A 25470-nucleotide genomic window follows, 5' to 3' on the forward strand; every position below is an offset into this window, starting at 1 on the left:
TTCAAAGAAGCATTTGAGCTGAAACCTGGAAGATTAATCAAAATGTACCAGGAAAAAAGCTGGGGAAAGGTGTTACAGGGAGTTGGAAAAGCATGTGGAAAGGCATTAAAACCATTTTAGGAATTAAAATTATTTCTGGAGCTTGAACTGAGAGGGTAGTGGTGGGAGATGAGATGAAGGGGTAGAAGGGCTCTGAATTCCATGATCAGCTTACAACTTAATCCTCTAGATAACAGGGAAACAAGATACGAAACTATATGTAAATCTATAATGAAACTATATGTAAGTCTATACGTACAATCGCTTTGGAAGCACATGGAAGGCAAGGCAAAGGGGAAAATTAAAGGAGATGATGTCAGTAAGAAGTTAATGTAATGTTCTGGGACAAAAATAATTAGTGACCAAAATGTCGCACTGAAAATAGGAATAGATTGGAAGGGACAAATATGAGAACTATTTAGATCAGAGATCAACAAATTTTTTCTAGAAAGAGCCAGATAGTGTATACTTCAGGCTTTGTGGGCTATAAAGTCTCTGTCACAGCTATTCAACTAGAAATGCTAAGTTTGAAGTGTCTGGAACATGTAGGTAAAGATGGGAAGACAAATATTTGAACCAAGTGCTCAGGATAAAAGTTTGATTAGGAGATACAGATTAGGGAATTGTCAATATGTAGGCTATTTAGGAAACATTATATAGAATGGTAGTGTAGTTCTGTTATTAAGACATCAGTAGTATAATCTCTATGTGTTTTATAAAAATTGAAGTTGGTCTAGGTGTTATACAAACTAAATAGAATTCATCTATCTTCAGTTTAAATTAGGTTAATACAAGTTTAAAGTCTGCTTTAGACACTATTTCCTCAGAAACCTTCAATAGTTATTCTATAATCAATAAACAAGCATAAACTATGTGAAAGGTTTTATGTAAGACATGGTGGGAAGGATATAAATATAAGATAGTCCAAACCCTCCAGAAATTTACCATTTACTACATAGTCTGGCCAAATACTTAAGTAGAGCAAATAGCCACAGAACTAAATATCATCCAACCTCAAGATTTTCCTCTCCCCACTTGAAAAAAAAAAAAGAGTGTTTATTACTAAGACTGGATTTCACTTTTAGATTGGGGAGTATCTAAAGAGGAAAGCAACAAGGTCTTCCCCTATGACAAGCTAAGAAATGAAGCTGAGAAGAATTGAATGAAAATTTCAGAATATTCTCTCAGAAATGAAAATCTAAGGTGAGAGAGGTGGGTGGGGTTGAATTTCCATTTACTACCTGAAGAGGGAATAAGAAGTTCAGCCCAGAGATCACTAAGTAAATGTACTGTCTTCACCATTTCTGTTACTTTTACACAGTCATCTATTACCTTTCACGGATTAATGTCATAACCCTTAAAAGGAAAAAGACTGACCTGCTTATCTTAGGGGTAGACAGGAAAAAGTAAGGTGGGAAAGATTACACCCTGTACTACAACTAAGCCTGGGAGCCAAAGCTCGTAAGCTAAGTAGAACAAAATACTAAGATGTAAGTCAGTCACACTGAGTACACGGGGGCTCCTATAAAGAAAGAAAAGGCTAGGAGATCTACTTCCAGCACGACAGCAGAGAAATTCCACAGTGGTGCCTGTACAACCTTGTGAATATACAAAACAACCACTGAACTGTAAACTTTAAATGGGTGGATTATATGGTATATGACTCATGTCTCAATAAAGCTGTTAAAAAGAGAATGGCAAGGTAAATATAAAGAGTGGGTCTGCTCTGTGGTACAAAGGTCCATATGGAAACCCTCAACAGAAAATTACTCTCTTTATTTACCCCTCAACCACCTTCTACCTCTGTATAAAAAAAATATAATTACCTGCTGTTCTTCCGTTTTCCTCTCAAGTCTAGCAGCACGATCTTCTCCAATTTTGATGTTATCTCTGATAGCATTCAGTTGTTTTTCAATTTCATTGACCTAAAAAGAAATTATATAGAAAGTCAAGACTAACTACAACCAAGTATATTCTGTATATTACAAATATGTGTGAATAAGTAATTAAGTGAAAATTACCACTGCCCAAGCCATTTCATGTTTCAAGTATTCCAGATTGGTCTTCATTGTACTCAAGCCAGCAATACTTTGAAAACGTTCTTCTTTCTCCAAACACTGGCGCTTTAGTTCAGTAAGTCGCTTAAAAAAAGAAAAAAGAATATATTTCTTACCAACATTGAAGAGACAAGACTTTCTGCAAATGTATTTCTTTTGAATACTGCCTAAACAAGTACTGAAAAAGATGTGCTAGGAAATGACTTCTTTAATTAAAGCAAAAATAAAAAATATTTTTGGTTCTTTGGTATACTTTTACTAAGTGCAATCATTTTGTTAATTTCTGCACTATAAAAATGACCAGATACTCTTCAAATGAAGAAGAGCAAAGGAATAACAGTTTCAAGACCACACAAGTATAGACAAAACTCAGTGTCTCATTTTCTCTCAATTCCCTACCTGATAGACAGACTGGACTGTTCTTCTGGGCGAAGTATACCCAGGATCCATTCCAATGATAATGGAAGGCTCAAAAGGAATTTATTTCTAAAAATCAAATGTTACATTTTTTCTTACCCAAGTTTTCTCTTAATAATTAATCAATAAAGCAAAAACCAACTATAGTGACGTATGAACAGCTTCTAAAGCTGCACACCTGGGTAGACGGCCTCTCCTCTTCATTCATGGTTTCCAGGTTCAACTAGGGTCTTCACTATGGATCTTAAGTGTATTTCCCTATCCAAGTCACTTTCCCATTCTTCAGGATTATTTCAATCCATTATCACTCTCTTCAAACCTCATATAACTGCCACCCTAATCCCTTACTCATTCTCCCTGATGCTTATTTCACAGAACTCAGAAGCTATCAGAAAGAAACCGTCTCCAGTGTTCAACAACCTTATATATAAACCTAAAGCAGTCTTTTCCTCCTGCTAAAATGGAAGAGGTGGCTTCATTATACTTAAGTGCAGTTCCTATCTCTTACTTAGATCCTACTCACCCCCCTTCTGCCTTCTCAAGAGGTCTAAATTAGTTGATCTTTCATCCCATCTTTTTCATCTTTTTTCCACTTAATCCTCCTCACTGACTCCTTTCCATGATCACATTTAAAACTTTACTTACTTATCTTTCCAATTTACAAACAAAACCACCAATATCCACCCCTGGATACCACCTCTTCCTCTAAAAGCCATCTTCCCTTTCCATCCAAGTTTCATGAAAATTATCTCTAGCTCTTCAATTCTCTCTCTGGTTTTCAGACCCACAAATCTGGCTTCTGTTTTCACCACTACCCTACATGTCCCACAGAACATTGGTCCAAACCATTTCAAAGCTCTTCTCTACATTACCACTGCCACTACCCTAACTTACATCATCCTCATCTGTCTGGACAACGGTAATACCTTCCTTATTGATCTCTCTGTTTGTTCTTTCCTTACAGCAGTTCACTCTCTTCTGCAGCAGAGTGATCTACTGAAAATATACATTTAATCAAGCCATCCACTTTCATGTGTTGTACTGCCCTTAAGTTTTACAAGGTCTTCCATCATCTGGCCTCTTAACTCTCATGCTTGTGTTCTCCACTTTAGACAATGTAGAATTCTTTCAGCTGTTTAAAACCACCACATGCTCTCTTGCACAAGACTCCATTCATGCTTATTTCTTGGAACACACTTCCTCACTCTCGCCATCCTTTGCCTGGTATGATTCACCCTTCAGTTCTTACCTTAGACATTACTTACTTAACAGCTATACCTCTCCCACTGCCCCTGCCTTGTCCCTAACCCGTTGCCAGTATCCTATTAAGTGCTTTTGCACAAACTAATCTTTAACTCCTTTAGTAGTGCTCCCCATAGTCAATTATCCACCATCTGCTTTCTGCTGAATAGTTAGGTGTATGACCCCAAGAATCCTGGTACGTATTTGCCATTATATGGTCATGGCCAAAGCACAATGCTAGCAGGCACATGGTAGGAACTTAATATTTGATGGCTGAATGACTTCCAGTTTCTAATCTTCACATTCTATTTCTTTTTTTTGACTTTTTCATTTGTATCTCCCACTGTATCCTTTTTTGTTGGCTTGGGGTTTTTTGTTTGTTTGTTTTTTTTAATTTTTATTGAAGTATTGTTGATTTACAATGTTGTGTTAGGTCACATTCTACTTCTTAAAGATTAAACTATTCAAATCCAGAGCTTATTTTGAGAATATAGTGCATTTAATTAATTAGGAAAAAATTTCCTATCAAGTGCCTATTATGCATAAGCAACTCTGATACATGATATAGGGATGTGCTTCTTAAACTTCATAAAGTATCTTCAATAGCTTATGACAAAGTATACCATGAAGAAAGTGGGTATTTAAACACCAAGCTGTTTGAAGCAAACAAATTTCTTCAAAGTCCTGATTTATTGTTTTTAAAATAATAGATATTAATATATACTATGTACATTTGCTTGAATATACAATACTTCCTTTCCCCAATAATAACACTGACACTCCAATAACATTGATACTCCATCATCAATTCTGTGGTTTATAGTACATCCTTGCACACTATCACACACCCCAGGTTTGAAGAAATAATGTGGGGAATAAAAATAAATATACTCATCTTTGCTTTTTCAGTTTTCACTTAATGAACCATATAACTATAAACCCAACTTTAAATATGTATGCCTCAAAAACTTGAAGTAAAAAGGTCAGTGTAACAGCTAATAAAGTTGACTCGGGTCAATCATTAATACAATTCTATCTCAAAAGAACATGCTAAAAAGTTGCTGAAAGCAACTGACTGTATAAAACTGACTAAGTGACAAAAGAAAAAGATACAGAATCATACAAAAATTGGTGGGACTTAATGTACTGGATGAACAGCTGAAACATAAGCCTTATAACTCTGAGGTCTCTGATTATCAAACAAAGGTTTGCTCTTCAAGAATCAGAAGAAGAAAGTACAAGAACAAACTATAGCAGATGTAAAAACAAATCTAAGTAAAAAAGTCACATTGGCTTGAGTGATTTCAAATTCAAGCACATTCACATGGCTGCCAAGCTGGTGAATACTAATGTGACAGCTGCTACCAAGCTATCAGTGCTTAAAGAATGTTAACATTTTACCAATGTAATGAAAGAGTTATCTATCGTATATAATTATAAATGCATATTATGTTTAATACCAACTTGAGGCTTGTGCTTATTTTCCCATCAAAAGAAATATAGTTTTTAAACTACTTCCAAGTGGGAATTAGTGATAGCTTATTGTGGAACCAAGGGATAAGTATGTTAGATACTGCCCTGTCCTCTATTTTATAGCCTCATAGAAGAATTAAGATATAGACATACCCATTATTATAAAACAAAAAAGTAAAGGCTAATAAATACCCTGAATGTAAAAAACCATACTTGTTATAGCTGATAGAGTACTATAAAAATGTTACCAGTTTTATATAGATATACATATAAAGATATATAGGTATATAATTTTACAATACCATTTACCCGATAAGTACTACAGGAATTTGACTGATCTCTAAAATAACTGCATTAAGTGTTTACAAACCTCTTCTCCTTGATTTATCTGCTCCTTTGTTCTTTCTTTTGTTTCCATGATGTATGAATAATCTTCCTTCATTTGTTCCAGTTGGGTTGCTTTCATAAAGAACTATATCAACAACAAGAGAAACACAATTAGGAGTTTGTAAACTTCCACGGGACTATGAAAAAAAGAAGAATTTGGTCTCTAAAAACTTTTAGACCAATTATGTAAAAAGACATTAAAAACATACTTAAGCAAGTAAATACATTGGGTCTCCGTTGCTGCACGTGGGCTTTCTCTAATTGCGGACAGCGGGGGCTACTCTTCGTTGCGGTGTGCAGGTTTCTCATTATGGTGGCTTCTCTTGTTGCGGAGCATGGGCTCTAGGCACACGGACTTCAGTAATTCTGGCAAACGGGTTCAGTAGTTGTGGCTCGCGGGCTCTAGAGCGCAGGCTCAGTACGTGTGGCGCGTGGGCTTAGCTGCTCCATGGCATGTGGGATCTTCCCGGACCAGGGCTCGAACCCATATCCCCTGCATTGGCAGGTGGATTCTTAACCACTGTGCCACCAGGGAAGTCCCAGTATCCTTGATCTTAATGCATCATAATATTTTAGCATAGGGAATACCAAAACCCATTCAAAAGTCACACTGTAAGCTGTAGTAGTAGTCATATATTTTGTTGGCTTTTAAAAAAGTTTTAAATAGGGGCTTCCCTGGTGGCGCAATGGTTAAGAATCCTCCTGCCAATGCAGGGGACACGGGTTCGAGCCCTGGTCCGGGAAGATCCCACATGCCACGGAGCAACTAATAAGCCCGCGCACCACAAGTACTGAGCCTGTGCTCTAGAGCCTGCGCACCACAACTACTGAGCCCGTGTGCCAGAACTACTGAAGCCCACGCGCCTAGAGCCCGTGCTCTGCAACAAGAGAAGCCACCGCAATGAGAAGCCCGCGCACCACAACGAAGAGTAGCCCCGCACTCGCCGCAACTAGAGAAAGCCGGCGTGCAGCAACAAAGACCCAATGCAGCCAAAAATAAATAAATAAATAAATAAATAAATTTAAAAAAAAGTTTAAAATAATCTAACATTTAAAAGTTATTATGTATGTTTGGGTAATCATTCCCTTGTACTTCCGTTAAGATAAATTTTAGAATTCATTCTCTTTCAGAATTAAAAGCAAAGAAGTTAAAGCAAGGATTTACCAAGAAAATTATACTTCCGTCTTACTTAACAAGTTCCTAAATTAGTCCTACAACATTACTCTAAATAGTGACTTAAAAAAATCCTCGATATTTACTATGTGACCAAGATTAATGTTCAGTATAGATGTTAATCTATAAATGTATTCTTTTTGGTTAGGTTTATGTTTACTTTAGTGCATCTTACTTTGTATTTGTCTCCCTCATTTTTAGACTGCAAGAACTGCTTGCTCATCTCTTGCGTTAAGACAGAAACTGGATTATCTACCTGAAACAAACAAACAAACAAACAAACGATTATCTTTAAATATTTCATTTTAATTCCTTAAAGAGAAATGAACTAAAATATCCATTACAAGTGATCTAAGAGAGAGAAAATATTTCAAAATTTCATTATATTAAAATAAATATCAATACTACAGCCAAAATTAAGTATTCTGCCATTACATGAGGGCACAAGCACAAGAACTTTCAAAAGAAGTGTGTTTTTTTAGAAAGTTTTCATTCCTTTCACTGGTTTTATAGAGTACCACTCCTATGCTACTGGTCAACCATCAGACCACAGAGCTGGAAGAGCTCTAGCATGAGAGTCAGCTGACTTGGGTTCTTATTTGGCTCTGTCTGAACCTCCTATGTAGCCGCAGGCAAGTTAGTTATTTCCTCCAACTAAATACAAAAAGTCCAACTCAGTTACTTCTAATCAGAACTATAATGACAAGTATTGTTTATTTTTTGTACAGCAGTTCTTCAGATTTCTTATCCTGTCATTTTTTCATAAGGATATTGTAAAACAAATGGAAATACTGGGATCATTTCTATCTTTTGAAGGAGAAGTCATTTTAAATAAGCCATTACTTGAATTAAACTACCTCTGGCTAACAAATTAAAGTACAGTTAAAATAACAATATAATAACAGTTCAAAGTGGAGTTGAAAAAAAAATTTTTTTTAATTCAACTTGTTTCAAAAAGATTCAAGTTCATTTTTCATTTATATCTTTGGTTTTAATAACAAAGTAATTTATATGTTAGAAAATAATCTTGTTTATAAGGTATAGAACATGAAGGACCACTCTAAAGGAAAAAAATGCTTAACTCCTTCATTTTACCATCTGTAAAATACTGACTGTACTTTATTTAGTATACCACTGGTGAAAACCTTTCTGTTAAGCAAGATTTTGGGTCTTATCTTCTAAGACGATAAAAAACATTTATGCAGTTATAAAGAAACGTCTACATATCACCTTTTTCTCATTATATAGGTAGACCAGACCCTGATTGCCACGTATTTTTTTTAACAAGGTCTGTATGGCATCTTAATTTCACACAGTATCTGACTTCTTAAAACTAAGACCTAGTGCACTAGCTTTAATGACAGACATTTTATCACCAGCTTTGGATTAACAGCTTCACCAAAGTTCATGTTCTTTTTTCTACATCCTCTGAAATGGGGTTCCTAGTTTCTATACTACACCAGAGATTATTTAAAAATCTGGCAGCTTTACCCATCAAGACCCTGGAGTAAGCAAAAGGCAAGCACACACAGGTAAACTTCAGAGAAAAAGTAAGAAGAGGCACAGGGGACAAATATAATCAGGTACTTAAAGACATTAAACACTCTCCTTCCTCCTGGTAGTTCTAGGCCAGTGCTGTCCAATGGAAATATAATGCAAACCACACATATAATTAAGTTTTCTAGTAGCCACATTAAAAAGATAAAAAGAGACAGGTGAAATTAATCTTAGTATTATATTTTTAATCTAATATATCTAAAATATTATCATTTTAACATGTAATCAGTATGAAAACTGAGTCATTCCTTTGCATTAAGTCTTCAACCTCCAGTGTGTACTTCATACCAGAGCACATCTCCATTTGGACTACCCACATTCTGAGGGCTCAATATCCATCACACGTGGTTAGTGGTTACTCAGCAAGTGTAGCTCTAGACCTTCCCTATTTTGATCAATGAACTTGAACCTTTAGTTAACTGAATTGTACAAGAAGAGGACTAATGAAGTTATGATAACAATCTTCAAATATTTCAAAAGAAAAGAAACATATTTTATATTCCCCAAGGAAGTGGGAGCTTAGAGAAACTGACTTTATTCAACTTTTCCCATTAACAACAACTTTCTAATAAATACAGCCACCTACAGAAGGAATCAGCAGCCTCAGGAAGAGGTCATTTCCCCACTACTACCCACTCAAGTACCCGCTGAAGGAACATCTGGTGGCGACTGCACACAGGGTAAGCATGCAGTGTGATACTACACTGGATGCCCTTCGAGACTTTCCCAACACCTGTGAATCCACACACTCTAACTTTTGGTTTTCCTGATTTTGCTTAGCAAGTTGACCTGTGTTCTAGCCTCAAATTTACTTGCTGTATCTGCTTTTCTCCAGATTTTACTAATTATTTTTCTGAACCTGTGCCGCCCAATATGCAAGCTACTAGCCACATGCAGCATTTGACACTTAAGTAAAATACAATAAAACATCTGATTTCTCAGTCACACATTTCAGTTGCTCAAGTAGCTAGTGGCCACCCCATCGGACACCATAATACAGAATATTTGTACCATTACAGAAAGTTTTTCTGGACAACTTGTTCTAAACCAAACTGGGAAAGAGACCCATACTCATAATTATTCTTTTTCCTTGGTGACTACTCTTGGTGTTCTTAATCCTGGAATAAGGCAGGGTGATACAATGGATAGAGCATTAGAATGGAACAGGGATGTCTGGATCCCAAGGCAGGCTCCACCAGTACCCACGCCTAGACAACTGTAAATGCAAGTTTACTTTTGCTGGCTCCCAGTTTCTCACCTACAAAATAAAGGGTCCAGAGTAGATGACCTCCAAAGACAATTCCAGTGCTAATGTTATAGGACTATATGAGCCCCATTTCCAATTATTCAGTCAAAGTATCTTAGCAGAATGGACTCAAGTCTTGTCTCCTATAGGTATGATGAAATAACTCCAAAATACATAAAGAAACGCTTTCTTTATATGGCTAGAATAAACTTCCTTTCTACAAAAATTTAGCAACTGAGTTTAGGAAGCTATGATGCTATTCTGACTTGGACAGCAGAAAGCAAAGAAACTTTATAACATAAATTTTATTAACATAACTTTTGGCACATACTAGTATAGACAAGATATTCTTGTGTGTTCTGTCAAATTAAAGATGTTATATTATATATTGAAGGTTCCTGTTGAATTAGGAAGCTTTAAGGAACTTCACTAACAATAGTTAAATACATTTGTCCTGTGGTCAATTTACTTATATGAGACCATTTAAATTCTTTCCACACCACAAATGAAACCACACAAAAAAGTAACCAGTTGTGTTTATTAATCGGAAACACAAATTTAGCAATTACCTGTATGTTAAAATGATCAAGAATTCCAATCAGTTCTTCTTTCTTAGTGGAAACCACGGTGCCTAGTTATGAGAAACACAAAATGACCAGACTGTTTCTAGGGCAATAATACGCTTTTTAAAATGAGCAATTATTTATAAACATAAATGTTAACTAGTTTTCCTGATGTCATCAAGAAAGGTACCACTGCACATACACACATCTGAATGAACTGGGGTGACACACTTGTTATGACACAAGTACGCAGGAGGCAGAAGCACACAAATGCAGCGGCAGGTGCTTCTCTTCTTCCTATAGCTAAACATTTCCTTTTCCTTCTCATCTGTCTCTTTAGTAACTCTCCACACCCACCTCCTCTTCCTTTATGTCTTTTTCTACCTTTGGCTAACTTTCTCTTTCCACATGTGATAGCAACTATGGGGGTGAAAGGAAGTCTGCAAGTGAGATCAAAATGACTTATCACAGCCTGTTTCAAACAGACCCAAATTCTGCTAATCATGCTTTTGCTGTAGAATGCCCTGTGGTAAAGAAACTATGTACGGATATATACGTGTGTGTACACATACATGCAACCAACCAATCCTCTTGCAAGAAAGCAGTTTCAAGAGATGAGAAGTGTCCTCTCAATGATACCAGCACAATCACTTAACTCTTTTTAACTGGATGTTTACTAATACTTTATATGAAATAAAGAGAAATTCACAGCAAACCTGTTTCACTTTTCAGTTTATAAGATCGACTTCCATCCATGCTGATGTGCTGTTGCACAATTATAGAGTCACCGTACACACTGGCTCTATAGGCATCATCTCCTCTGTTCCTTAATGTTATTGAGATATCTGCCGAGCTAAAGCAATAAGGTTAAGCTAAGTCACATGAAGGTACAGGGCAATTACAACACTAGGTTACCATAATTTTAAAAACCTCCAAGAAATTTGGCTAATTCGCTTGAAAAGCAGCTTTATACCAGCAGTTGATGGCTGACAGGCTACTACAGAAAAATGTTAAAGATACCAAGCAACAAAGTTGAGAAGAAGAGAAACTTTATAAAAAATAATTGACTATTTTATCCATAAGAGAAATACATTTGCACAAAACCCATTTAAGTTTTGGTTGTTTCACACCATGTAGATAAGTTACACATTTTCCCATCTGCTATGTATAATCAATATTACACTGCCTGACTATGCTAAATTATATAATAAAGCATCATCCTGACAGCAGGCCTCTAAGAAAGATGAAGTAAGAATTAAAGTGAAGTTATATATTTTCTAAGAAAATTAGAATAAAGGGAAACAACTTGAATTCTTCTATTATTTGGCAATAAAAAAAAAGGCTAAAGTATTTGGTATCAAGAGATGTAAACTAAATCTCAAAGCTTCTTAAAATTTTATTGGTATTACAAAATAATCATTTTTAAAGTTTTAAAGACGTCTGAAGCATTTATAGCCATGTTTATTTTAACATATTATGGGGGGGGGAGAATCCATCTTTATTTTTCTACTCTAACTTCTGTTCAAATAAGACTTTGTAGAAAAACTTTTTAAAAATTAATGAAGGGCATTAATAAATACATACTTATAATTTCCTTAAACATAAAAGCAGATAATACTTTCTCTGGTTAATATAAACATCTGCCAAAAATGCTAAAGTCCTTTAATGCAAAATTGCTTTAATTGGTAATTAAATGACATATTTCACAGAATAAACTTGTTTTCATCAATTCGGAGTAATCATACCCCAAAATTGTTCCTATTTGCAGGAAATGTAGGTAAAAATACTGAAGATGAATTTCACTGTCAACTTACACTTGGTGGACACCCTGAAGGGTGCTCAGCTCTTGCCCCCCCCATACTTCTGTGCAAGTGCCCTCACAGAAAGACGGCTTAGCAGCCATTATCAGCCCCCATCCCTCCCTCCACAGATTGGGCTAAATATAGAAAGTGAATGCTAACTGCGCCATATTCCCTTCTTTAAAAACTCAAATTAAGAAAAACTAGTAAAATCCAAGTAAGGTCTGTAGTTTAGTGAATAATATTGTACCGGTGTTAACCGCGTAGCTTTGATAAAAGTACCTCAGTTATTTAAGATGTCAACATTAAGGGAAACTGGGTAAAGGCTGTAAGGAAACTGTACTATCTTTGCAATACTTATGTAAATCTAAAATTATTTCAAAACCACAAGTTTTTAAAACAAACTCAAATTAAGACACATCAAGTGGAAAGGTGGTGATTCCTTGGAGATACAAAGTTCTGAGGCCTCTGGGACTAGAGAAACCAATTTGGGGCATTATATTCTGATGAACAAGTATAAAGTCTGCAGAGATGACAGAGAGAAGCAGGAGCACAGAACAGATAAACTCTTGGGAAACCACCTGGACAGACTGGCAGAGACACATAATCACAGATACTGGCTGTGAATCAGAGACACAGAGAACTCGAGAGCACTTCCTTCCATGCGCAGCCCCACACACCAAGACAGTAAGGCATAAACGCCTGCCCACGAAGACACAGAGTACCAAAGACCTGAAGAATGAGAAAGAGCACACATGCTCCAGAGACAGTGAGAGGGAAACACATTCACACACCTGCATGCCTGTCACAGGAGAAGGAGGGAGGAGGGCACAGCACAGAAGTGCAGCCACTGAGGAGCGGCAGGAAGGTCGTATGGCGGAAGAGCTGCAGCACACACCCGGCTAAGGAAGGAAGGGAGACAGAGGCCTGGAGACAAAGACACAAAGAAAGGCAGAGACACAGAAAAGAAAGACCTAGAGACCGAAGATCTTTGGTTCTGAGTCTCTCAGTTCTGGTCATTCATGAGATCCAATTACGCTGCCTCACTGAAGTTTCCAAGACATATTATATCCCTGCATCTTTATGATAAATCTCCTCTTCTAAAGCTACCCTGAGTGGTTTGGGGGGGTTGTGTGTTTTTAATCAGAAATACCTAATTAAGACAGATATGCTCCTGAAAAGTTGTAATCAATGAGATTTTTGAAAGCTCTCTGGGTTGATTCTAATGAACAGCCAAGGTTGAAAACTATTAACTAAAGTATACGATAGGGGAAGGGTAGCTGGCCTACAACATGGAGCAAACAATATTTATTGCATTAACTAGTATGATTACCTAGTATTAAGTGAATGTACCTCATGAAAACATTTTAAAAACAAAGTGACATCTCCCTTGATTAGCAAACATCTACTTTGTTATTTTCCTTCCTAGCTACTCCTTGCATTTGAAAGCTATCTTTAGTATTGTGAGAGCTTTGGAGGCACGGGTATCCTACTGCCATATGAATTTAGTAAATATAAGAAAGGCAAGTTATTTAAAAAATTAAAGCTTACAGAAAAAACCCTCACAACAACTGCTCAAAAAACCTGTACAAGGAGACAGGGGTAACTGAGCTGGGACTAACTGCTGTCTCCCCACCTACTAAGGCGACTGCTGCTGAATTATGGTCAACAGCCCTAGAGCCCAGTGTCTGTAAATAAAGAGACCCTTGAGTGAGAAGAGAGACTGCCACTGCAAGTTCCTTCAGAACGACAACACACACAAGCAGCGCCACCATAAGGATGTGGCTTCTTGCTTAGCTCCAGGAGAACCTATCTGCACAGAGATGACGGGTAGCATCATGCACTGATGGGCACGAGGAACAAGGAACAAGGAAAAAGTCATGTAAAAATAGGATGCATCTGTCCCTTCTCTGGGTGGCCAGCTCATCTGCAGTAAGTCTTGTAACCTTGACTAGTAAGTCAGGAATGTACAGCAGGAGCATGAGTTTTTGTTCCCCCCATAACCCACTCCCAATGCCACAGCTGAGGTCAAAAACAGGCCTGAAAGATCCCAATGCCACCAGGGCTAGGATTAGGAAGGCCGAGGGAGGGAACAGTAAACTGAACCTGCTGAAGAACCTGAACAGCTAGGGGTCTGAGACCTTGGTCACTGGAGAATTCCATCACCTGTACCACTCACTGCAAAGCCTCAGTGGATAATCAGAGGCCGCAGCGCCAAGAGCCTCCAGGCACAGTCGTCTGGCTTCTCCTAACCATATTCGGCAAGCGTCTCTAATTGAGGAGTTGAAACCCTCTACAAAGGTAGCCCCGAGCCCAGGCGTCACAAATGCAGAGTGTAATGTTTCAGATGTGCGGGAGGGACAGAGTCCTGAGGACCACCTCAAACCTCTGCCAGACTGAAAGACATTCCTCAGGAAAAACGGGATAGCCTCATAGATTTTAGGTGCAGAATAGAACCGAAAAGCTCGATGAGCTGATTCTGTAAAAAAGTGATGACAGAATCAGAGACTATAAAAGAAGAGAAATTTGATAGATACCAAATGTTCTAAATGAGGAAGGGGAGGACAGAGGAATAGTAATGGGTTTGGAAAAGCTCGTTTTAGCTATTTTTTTAGACGAGGTCAGTAAAAAGGAGACTGAGCTCAGGTTAAAGCTTTTAACTGTTATTAACTGTTTAAAATATTTTAATGTGCCTATCTACAGGCAGCTGTGTCCTTCAAAGTCGGTGATTTGTGTAAGCTAGCCTTTATCTTTCTTTCTTTTTTTAATGGTATTCCAAGGACACATCTCAGAAAGAAGTTTCTGCTTTGATCCAGCTACTTCCCATATGGAAAAAACATTTAAAATCTTTAATTGAGACATAAAACATTTAATGGTGCAGAAAAAACAAATTTCTTCCTGAGGCTTCTATTTGAAAGATCAATGTGTTGTCTAGCTAGGCAGATTAGGTAACTATTTGGACAACTAAGAAATGTAGAGTTCAGTATAATGAATTGAAGCAGAGTTGAGACCATTACCTTAAAAGTGTTAAGATAACTAATTTTTGACTTCAGCCATAATTTTGTTTGGAGACTGTGTGAGAGAAGACCTTGCTGGGCTGGCACCCAAGTAAGATAAGGAGAGACAGAAAATAAGCTGGAGAATTGTTACTAAACAGTTCTTTTTCAAGGCCATACAGCACGGAAAATGATTTTTTCTGTATCTTTTCTTCCCTTCTCCTGAGTCAACTTGGAACCCTGGCTTAGGGTTAAGATTCCCAAGGTTTCTGAGAGATACATAAGAAACCCGCAATCCTGACTCACATCCCGTACCCGTTCTATTTTTTAGAAATAAAATGGAAAATGGGGGAAGTTAAGTAGATACAACACTGAGCAGGAGGAAAGTCTGTTACATGAAGGAAAAAAAAAAAAAAAGATATCACTGTTAATTATCAAAGTTCCAGAAGTTCTGGGCACCGGGCGTGTGAAAGAGGAAAGAGCAGCCTGACTCTGGGAGCTGATATGATGGAGTCTGGGACATCTAGCTGTCAGGAGAAACGAGGATCCCTCAGAGTTTTCTGAGGCAGAATTAAAAAGAATAAGGAGATCAGCCTGAAGAGAGTTTCCTAACGGCCAAAAGGCCACGAGTCTATGATGATGCAAACTGAGCAATTAATATATAGTTAGGTGATGGCAAACTATAACAGAAAGAAATACAAATGTAAAGCCACAGAGGGTTGTTACATGACCATTCACCAAGGGTCAAGATGGACCCCAAAGAGACTTGGTCCTCAAGTTAACCTCACTGGTGAACCCCCTGCGTAAAGGATATAAAATGAGAGACAGATGGAATACTTTTTTGAAATTCTTAGAGCTGAAATTCTGTTTAGGGACACCTTGGCTGGTCACTAACTCTGCCTTAGCCTACATCATACCGATGTGGACTTGCTGAAGCTGGGTTTGGGTCAAGAGCCAGCAAAGTCCAATACTTATAAATATTCCTTTAAACAGAAGTACACAGATTTATCACTGCTTGTTCTTCCAGAAAGGTAACAGAAACGAGTGTTAGTGGGCAGGCACATGGCACTAACTGACACAAGCATTCTGTCGGGAGAGGTGAACAGGCAACAGTGGGCTATGCTGGCAACAGGGGGCAAGAGAAAGGAATGAAAAGATACGATATCGCTGCTCCAGTTCCGGGAAGCCAATTCATTTCCTACCATGTCTACATGAATTGGGATTCTAAAGAAGCTGCTTCTTATCAAAGAACTGAAAAATACACGTAGAAAACAAACACTTACTTCTGTCCATCTTTCACAAAACCTTTCAAAGAAGATCCTCGGTTTGTAGCAATTGCTTTTCCACCAAGACCAACTATGAGAGCTGTGAGTACCGCACTCTTCCCACCTAAAGAAACAGGTGTTGAAGGAATCACGTTCATTACAGGGAGAAAAGAGAAGTCTGACTCCTACAATTTGATGTAAAAAAATTTCTGCACTAAAACATTATACTTCAATTATAATTTTCTTCAAGTGCCAAAAACAAACAAAAAGTTGTACATATCATGAAATATTTAGCTGCTGCTATTAGAAAAAAATCAGTACATTTCAGGAATCAAATCTTTGCCACTAATAAGGAAATGGAAAAAATGGTTGATACCTTTCCAACCTAAAACTCTCATTGTGTCATCTTGGCCCATCAGCCTATTAAATGAATTTATCTTTCTAATTACCCATATACATTTAACTCATCTAATTTTTCTTACATCCTAATTTAATCAAAATTTACTTTTTCCATAAATTCTCAGAAGCCAGAAACTATTTTTAACCTTGAATGCAAGCTCCAGAGGGACAGGACTGTTCGTTTTTTATTCATTGCTTTATCTCCAATATTAGCCCATAATGGGCACTCACATATTTATTGAATGAATGAGCTTAAATATGAAAAAATTATCAGTCATATAGACAATGTTTTTATATAATATTTTGACAATTATTACTCCTAATTTGAATAGTATCCATTTGCTAGCTCTTTGAAGAGTATACTTCTTTTTACCCTAACAGACATAAAATATCACAAGCTAAAATTCCAAAATCTTTAACAATTATGGTAACCATTTTCTCAACTCCACAATCAACCAAATTAATCAACTCTTATCAGCTAATCATCTTCCACAATATACTCCAAATTAACCAAAGTACACACTGGTTAGCCCAATTTAGTTCCTGGAATGCCCTTCAAGTCCCTATCCTAACTCTCTCCTTTTTCTTCACTTCCAAATTCACTGCCTCCACCACTTGCATTATATTAACAACTTCGCTGTTTCAGGAGTTAAGATCTAACCGCAGAACCAACCCACCAGTCTATCTTTACTTCTTGTCCTGTTTGACCTCCCCGTAGCTCTGGTTCCTTTGTCTATTCCCTCCTTCTGAAAATACTTTCCTCTTGACCGAATAGAGTAGGGAAAACAAAGAACAACAACTAAACAGACCGTGCAGCTACCTGTACTAGTTTCATGTTCTAGCACGGCCACCAGTCGTGGACCCTGGCAAGCTCCTCTCCCTCTGTACTGGCTCAGTCAAGCAGTCAACATCTCACATCTGGCGAGTCTACGACAAAAGCTACCTAACTGGTCTAACTCCTATGTCTTCCCCCTTCTAATCTACTCTCTACAATGTGGTCAGTTTGTTTCACAAATCTTCACCATGTCACCTCTATACTCTAAAACTTTAACTGCTTCCCCACTGACTTGTGAACGAAATCCCCAAATATTTATCATGGCAGTCAATATCCTCAACAACATCACCTACAACTGATTCTCCAGTGTATGCTTCTGCCCCTCCCTACCATGTATGATATGATAAAACCCTATGAGGTTGTTCACTCTCTCCACATACATCTGCTTCTACCCCTCCCAACCTTTGGTGATGAGCAATCTTTGCCTGGAACATCTCAGCTTCTTCTTCCCCAATAAGATCTAAAGAATCTTTCATTTTTATTCAAGTACCACCACAAATACCACCTCTTCTTAAAGCTTTCATTGGCCACAACGGTAAGAATTAGCTTCTTTCAAGTTTGGATTCCCAAGGTATTTTATTCACGCCGTTACAACATTTAATAGATAAAAGACACAGGCCTGCCTCAGTTGCAATGAGGATGGCTTGCCTACTCTTCTGTGGTATGAATTCCAAGGTACATAGACTCAGAAGAATAAGCAGGAAATGTTTATCCCTATTGCATAATGAGCCTAAAGTTAACTCATTTCTTAAAGTGCAGACTGGCAGGCAATACTGAAAAAATTCATGACCACAAATCAGAGGTCTAAAACTTAGATTTATCAGCACTAGTAGTCACCTATTTTAAAAAGTTAATGCATTCTGATCTCAATGTACTGCTCAAAGTCAAATAAGAAGGAGGGCAAAAGCACTTACTTCCATTATTGCCAACAACAAAGTTGACATTAGAACCAAATTTAAAGGGTCCAAGCATCGAATGACACATGAAGTTTCTGAGCTGAATACTCTCAATTATTCCAACATCTGCTGCTGTCTATTAATTAAAAAAATGAGAGAAAACAATCAAATTCACTCACTACAATCATGCAATCATTTGCTAGAAGAGAAAGGTCAGCAGTGCTACCAATGAAAAAAGTTACAGGAAGTATAATTTTAAATGTTAACTTAAGTCAATGAGTAAATGATATTAAATGGAGACCTTATATGATTAACCACTCATTCTAAAGTCCTTATAGGATCTAATAAGTGTATCAAGGTTTCTTAATACGGACAATACCAACATTTTAATCAGATCATTTTTTGTTGGAGAGAGGCTGTCTTGTGCATTGTGGGATGTTTAACAGCATCCCTAGCTGCTACCCACCAGATGCCAGTAGCACTCTCCCCCCACCCTAGTTGTGACAATCAAAAATATATTCAGACACTGCTAAATGTCCACTGTGGGGAGGGTATATAATTATAATTCTCATATTGTGAATATATGTCATAATTAAATTAGAGAAGGTTTATAAATGTTTTAAGCAAAAGTTCGGCACACAGTGGTCAGACTTCGTAGTTAAAAATATGAAAATAAATCACACATATTTTACCAAACCTTACAAATTGTTTTAAAGAACACTTAACGTCTCCAGCCTTTTTAGTCATTTATTTAAAAAATCCCTGGCTCTCTTCTACTAGACACCAGCTTATTAAAAAGCAGAAAACATTTACATCCTTGTATGAGTGGAATACTGGAAATCGTGGTTGAAGACTTTTTAAAAATACATTTTATTTTGATCTAATTGAAGACTCAGATGCAGCTGTAAGAAACAGTACAGAGAGATCCTGTGAATCCTTTACCCAGTTTCTGCCCAAGGTTACATCTCGAAAACTACAGTACAATATCACAACCAGCATACTCATATTGATACAGTGACGATACAGAAGATTTCCATCACAAGTATCCTTCATGCTGTCCTTTTAGAGCCCCATCCACATCCCACCCAATCCACCCCCTCCTTAACCCCTGGTCCGCTTATCTGTTCTCCATTTCTGAAACATTGTCATTTCAAGATGTTACATTAGTGGAATCACACAGAATGTAACCTTTTGAGATTGGCTTTTTTTTCACTCAGCATAATTGTCCATTTTTGCCTGTATCAGTACTTCACTGCTTTCTATTGCTAAGTAGTATCTCAGGGTATAGATGTACCTCAGCATGTTTAACTACTCACTCACTGTGTGACATCTGGATTGTCAGTTTTTGGCTATTATGAATAAAGCTGCTATGAACATTCGTGTATAGATTTTTGTGTGAAGATAAATATTCTTTTCTCTGTGACAGATGCTGGGTTATATGATAGATAGTTGCATGTGAAATTTCTTAGAGAAACTGCCAAACTATTTCCCAGAGTGACTATATCATTTTACATTCCCACCACTGAATGATCCAGTGTCTCTGCATCCTTGCCAGCATATGGTGTCGTCATTTTTCAAAAAAATTTTAGCCATTCTGATGGGTATGTAGTGATATCTCATTGTGGTCTTAATTTGCATTTCCCTGATGACAAATTATGGTGAACATCATGTCATGTGCTTATTTGCATCTGTATATCTTCTTCTTCAGTGAAATGTCTCTTTTATGTCTTCTGCCCATTCTCAAATCAGATTATTTGCTTTTAACTGCTGAATTTTGAGAGTTCTTTATACAAACAAGATATTAGAACTTTGTTGGACATGTGATTTGCAAATATTCTCCTGGCTTGACTTTCCATCCTTATAACAGGGTCTTTTGCAGAAGAAAAGTTTTTAATTTTGATGAGGTCCAATTTATCAATTTTTCATTTAATGGTTTGTACATTTGATGTTAAGTCTAAGAATTGCTCCTGAATGCTAACCCGAACCTGAACCTGAACCCGAACATTTGGTACAATTCTCCAATCAAACCAACTGGGACTGAAGATATCTTTTTTGGGAGTTTTTTAACGATGAATTAAATTTCCTTTATAGTTACAGAGTGATTAAAATGATCTATTTCATACTGAATGAATTGTGATAGTTTGTGCCTTTCGAGGAACTGGTCCACTCTATCTAAGCTGTGAATCTATGTGTGTAGAGTTGTTAATAGTATTCCCTTATTATCCTTCTGATGTTTGCAGGGTCTGTGGTCATATCCTCTGTTTCATTCCTGATATTAGTAATTTGTGTCTTCTCTCTTTTTTCCCCTTTGTCAATCTTAGTAGAGGTCTGTCAATTTTATTGATCTTTCCAAAGAACCAGCTCCTAGTTTCATTGTTTTCTCTACTAATTTTTTCTAATCATTAACATAAACTTCAAAATTAGTCAGGTGATTTTATCTCAGCTTTTTAAAATTCATATTACTTTTCCTCTGCAGCCAGAGACCCAGCTCCTGATACTGAATTAAGAATATGACATATAAACCAGACATGAGAAACATGCAAATCAAAAGACATAATATTGTAATTTTGCACTCACCAAAGTAGAGGTACCATTAGTAAAAGAAACTGTACATTCATCTTCGTCACCATCTTTATCAAAATCATCCAGCTCTTCTTGTCTTGGTCTTTTGGCATTTCCAGGAGAGAAGAAATTTCCTTCCTTTCTTTTGGCCATCAGGTCTAAACAAATATTAGTGACAATGAAGAAAATCATATATAGCATCCATAAGATTGTTCCATATACATTAAAAAACTTCAAAACAAGACAGGCAAAGCTTAAGTTTTAGGACTATATCCATTCATTTTTACTTTAAAAAAAGTAAAACTATCATCTGCATGGAGGGAGGGGGCCGTGAGCCAGAAAATGCAGGTGGTCACTAGAGGCTGGAAAGGCAAGGACACAGATACTCAAGAGCCTCCAGAAAGGAATGCAGTCCTACCGCTCCCTTGATTTTCACCCAGGCAGACATGTCAGACTTCTAACCTACAGAAGTATAAGATAATACATTTTTGTTAAAAAAAAAAAAAAAAAACCAAAAAAAAATCTGCATATGCTACACTAGTTGATTTTACTTCAGAACGATTCATGACCAAGGTTTTTACTCATATGGGCCTACCTAAGTGTTTTAACTCCTAAGCTCACAAAAGGTAAAAGATCTTATTTGTGAAACTGTGGATCTATTGATAGAGATGGCATACTGCCTCTGAAATGATTCCAGAGCAATCATCCAATTTTTATAAGTTATAAATAGTGAATCACATAAAGCTAATTTTAATTATTTTCCCAAAGAAGCATATTTGGAGCAGTGTTGCCTAGCATCAATAGTGTCCTTTAACTCTTCTCTAAAGAAACAGCCCATGCTGACTGTCTGGTTTTGTTTTTGTTTTTTACTGATATACTATAAAATTTATACCTAGAAAATGAACATCATCAAGATTTTCTAAACATATAAATGCTGCACGTCAAGTCAAAGCTGATGGTCTTTGACTGAAATTAAATGGTTGACTACTCCAAATGTTGCTTTCATTTTTCTCTTAAAAATTCACTTAGAGATCTAAAATGATAGGTACCCAATAACTGCTGAATAACTGGAAAGAAAAATCCACAGCATAGGTAATAAAAAATTTCTAAGATGTAAGAATATGAAAAATAGCTCTACTCTCAACCCATTTAGGTGCCCCTAGTGCTATACTATAGCAGCCCTGTTTGTACCAGGTACCTGGGCAGCAGTGGATTAAATGAGATTTTCTCTCTCATGCATTTGGATTGAAAGACTCAAGTCAGTTCTCAGTAGAAGAGAGGAAAGCTCCACTTGCTGATGTACCGGCAGGGCAAGACAGCCAAGCTGAAGTGTGCGTGTGTGTGTGTGGGGAGGCTGGGGGGCTAGTGGAGCGGTGTTACAAAGACGGCATAAAGTAGACGGAGAACAGGGACCCTAGAGCAGGGATGCAAGAGAAGGAGGGCGGGCGAGACAGACATTCGTACAGTGTTTAATTTTTATCCACTGCTTCCCAAAGTTACACTGACAGAACCAATTTTGCAGAAACATCAAATATCTATACGTACTGTGTTGGAACTACTTTGGGGAACTATCTTTGACAGGTTTTATTGTGACAATGCATGCTTCATTAAGTGAACTGGGTAGTTTCCCTATCTTTTTTTTTTTTTAATATATTTATTTTTATTTATTTATTTTTGGCTGCGTTGGGTCTTCATTGCTGCGCGCGGGTGAGCAGGGGCTACTCTTAGTTGCGGTGCGTGGGCTTCTCACTGTGGTGGCTTCTCTTGTTGCAGAGCATGTGCTCTAGCCGCGCAGGCTTCAGTAGTTGTGGCATGTGGGCTCAGTAGTTGTGGCTCACGGGCTCTAGAGCACAGGCTCAGTAGTTGCGGCGCACGGGCTTAGTTGCTCCGCGGCATGTGGGATCTTCCCGGACCAGGGCTCGAATCTGTGTCCTCTGCATTGGCAGGTGGACTCTTAACCACTGTGCCACCAGGGAAGCCCTCCTCATCTTTTTAATGCTCTGAAATCACCACTCTGGCATGACACTGAAATGTTTTTTGAAAGTGAGAAAGAACTAAGCTTAAAGATATTAGATATTGGAGACTATTTTAATTTTATGAAATCATTTCAATTTCTTTTTTGTACACTGGTTATTACAGGTTCATTATATCTTCCTAGAACAAGTTGGCTATAATTTTATTTTCCAGAACACTGATAATTTAAACCTTCAAATTTACTACACATAATTACCTTGTTTTGTAAAATCCTCAACTGTGGTCATGACTCCTTTCACATCAATTCTATTTAATTAAATTTAAACTTTTTTCTCCCAAAAGTAGTTATTTGCGTTTTTCAAACCTAGTTTTTCTTTAATGAAAATATTTTAATGTTTAATGTTTTCATATATTTTTATACAACCCAATATAAGAGATATGCAGTGGGGCTGGAGTTCAGTCTCTAATTCTTTATCTCAAAGTGCAAGTTAATAAAAGCAATCAGAGACTTCCACTTCCAGGAAGATGGAATAGATGTAATTTTCCCTATTCCCCCTGCTTAGTAAAAACTAAAATCCTTGAAAATTATATACTATAAAGCAAACATAAGACGACTCTGAAGAAGGAGGCAGACTGGCTAAGAACCACGTGACCCAAGGAATGACATCGTGGTGGTTCCCTGAGTTTTTGTTTTGCCTCAACTATCCCAGACTTGGAGAAGCTAGCAACTGGGGAAACACCAACAGGTGCAGGGGAAAAACAAAAATGCCTAATGAAAGCTTGCTCTCTCTAGACAAAGGAGCAGGAAAAGGGGAGCCTAACAAGACAGGAAACTTTTAGACAATAATCACTCTACTCCAGTCAAATACCACTAAAAGAACTGTTGGCCCTTCCTCTTCCCCCACAACACCAGCAAAGGCCAAGTGGGTAGCCTGGACTTCCACCCTGGTGAAGCTAGTTTCAGAGAAGGCTGTGTAGGCCAAGTAGGGAGCCATGATGATGGCATCAGATGGAGAACTTAGATGTCCACCCCCAACAGGGGGTAACTGGATGCTACTTACTCCCATTCCCCCTTGGATGGGGTCAGAGGAGGCCTTTTACCACTGCCCGGAAAGGTGAGGAGGCCACCCCACTGCAGTGTCCACGTGGGGGGCTGAAACTCCCGCCCTAGCCGAACAGCCACCAGAAGCTATGGAAAGAGCTCTGGTAAAGTTTAGATGTGAGTCTTTGTGTCCATGGCCTAAAAAAACCATAGGGCAGCAGTTCTCAAAGGTTGTGGTGTCTTAAAAAGTACCAAGGACCTCAAAGAGCTTTTGTTTAAATCTATCAATATTTACCATATTATAAATTAAAATTGAAAAACTTTTAAAACAAGCAACACACAAGTACACATTCTATCAGTCGTCAGAGCGATGGCAGCATCACGTGTCTGTAACCTCTGGATAACTCCATTGTATAGTCACAAGTGAATGAAAATGAAAAAGGGAAATAACATCTTACAATAATTATGAAAACAATTTTGATCTTGTAGACCCTTTGAAAGAGTCTCATGGATCCCTGGACCACACTTGGCAAACTGCTACTGTAGGGGATACTATAAGCATGTCCATGACACAGTGCCATAAATGACAAGGCATAGCTACCAGTAATAAGGCAGCAGAGAAGAAGCCAGCCATAGAATGACTGGTAGACTTGATATTCAAAGTGTGGTCCAAGGACCATCAAGCAGCCATCTACATCTCCGAGGAACATGTTAGATATCCAGAATCTCAGGCCTCAATTTAAACCAACTGAATCTGAAGCTTCATTTTAACAAGGTCTCGGGTGACTCACAAGCACATTAAAGTCTGAGAAGAGCTGTTGTAAACAACATTAAAATATTTGGGACTTTATCCTATCCTGAAGGCAATAAGGAACCTAATTTATCATGATGAATCAAATACCACTTAAAAGGCATATTAGTTAACATCCAAAGAAGGACATTTAACAAATGCCTTTTGAGACAGTACTGGTGTTACAGTCACAATTACATAATATTCACCATCTTTTTTACAAATAATTTAATGTTTATCTTGAATCTCTTACACAAGTCAGAACTTGAAAATCAAACAATTCTCAAATTATTTAATAACAAGAATTAATGTATATTAGTTTCAACTTGTTGCTAATTTAAATTCCCTAGAATACCACCAGGCTATTATTTTCCCAACACTTCCTTCTTTCCCACCCATACCTCTATTCCTTTCTCAATTACAGTAATTTATTTATTATAGAAGAGCAAAGAAGACGCATTACTTTTTGGTTTTCCCAACATTAAATGCCCTTTTAGACACTGTTTTTATTAATGCTTAATACACGATCTTGCAGTTAGCAGACACATCAGCTGACTGATTTTAGTATTTTACCATTAGAAAATGGTAGTTTTTCAAGTAAAATTGGGGGGAGCAAGGGGCACGAAGGTAAATGTGATTAGCTCCTCACAACGAATGTGAGATTCTATACAAGACAGAAGACAGTGTGCTACATGAAAATGATGTTTTTTATTTGCTGTGGTTAGCCTGGGATTTGCAGTTTGCTGTTAGGTTGCCA

The 25470-nt window shown here is 37.4% G+C and overlaps 1 protein-coding gene across 2 annotated transcripts in view; it reads right to left on the minus strand.

The window, feature by feature from the left end:
- Nucleotides 1–25470, minus strand: part of SMC6 (structural maintenance of chromosomes 6) — a 77066-nt gene that overhangs the window by 47590 nt on the left and 4006 nt on the right. For both annotated transcript variants that reach the window (XM_068564600.1, XM_068564599.1), the window contains 9 exons: nt 20923–21065; nt 18364–18481; nt 16234–16339; nt 10872–11008; nt 10162–10223; nt 6965–7045; nt 5599–5700; nt 2061–2180; nt 1866–1964 (listed from right to left, as the gene is read on the minus strand). In XM_068564600.1, coding sequence (XP_068420701.1) covers nt 1866–1964; nt 2061–2180; nt 5599–5700; nt 6965–7045; nt 10162–10223; nt 10872–11008; nt 16234–16339; nt 18364–18481; nt 20923–21060 — 963 coding nt within the window. In that variant the 5' untranslated portion in view covers nt 21061–21065. The remainder of the gene's footprint in view (nt 1–1865; nt 1965–2060; nt 2181–5598; nt 5701–6964; nt 7046–10161; nt 10224–10871; nt 11009–16233; nt 16340–18363; nt 18482–20922; nt 21066–25470) is intronic.

This window comes from Eschrichtius robustus, chromosome 15 (genome assembly GCF_028021215.1).
Source record: "Eschrichtius robustus isolate mEscRob2 chromosome 15, mEscRob2.pri, whole genome shotgun sequence".
Taxonomy (NCBI): domain Eukaryota; kingdom Metazoa; phylum Chordata; class Mammalia; order Artiodactyla; family Eschrichtiidae; genus Eschrichtius; species Eschrichtius robustus.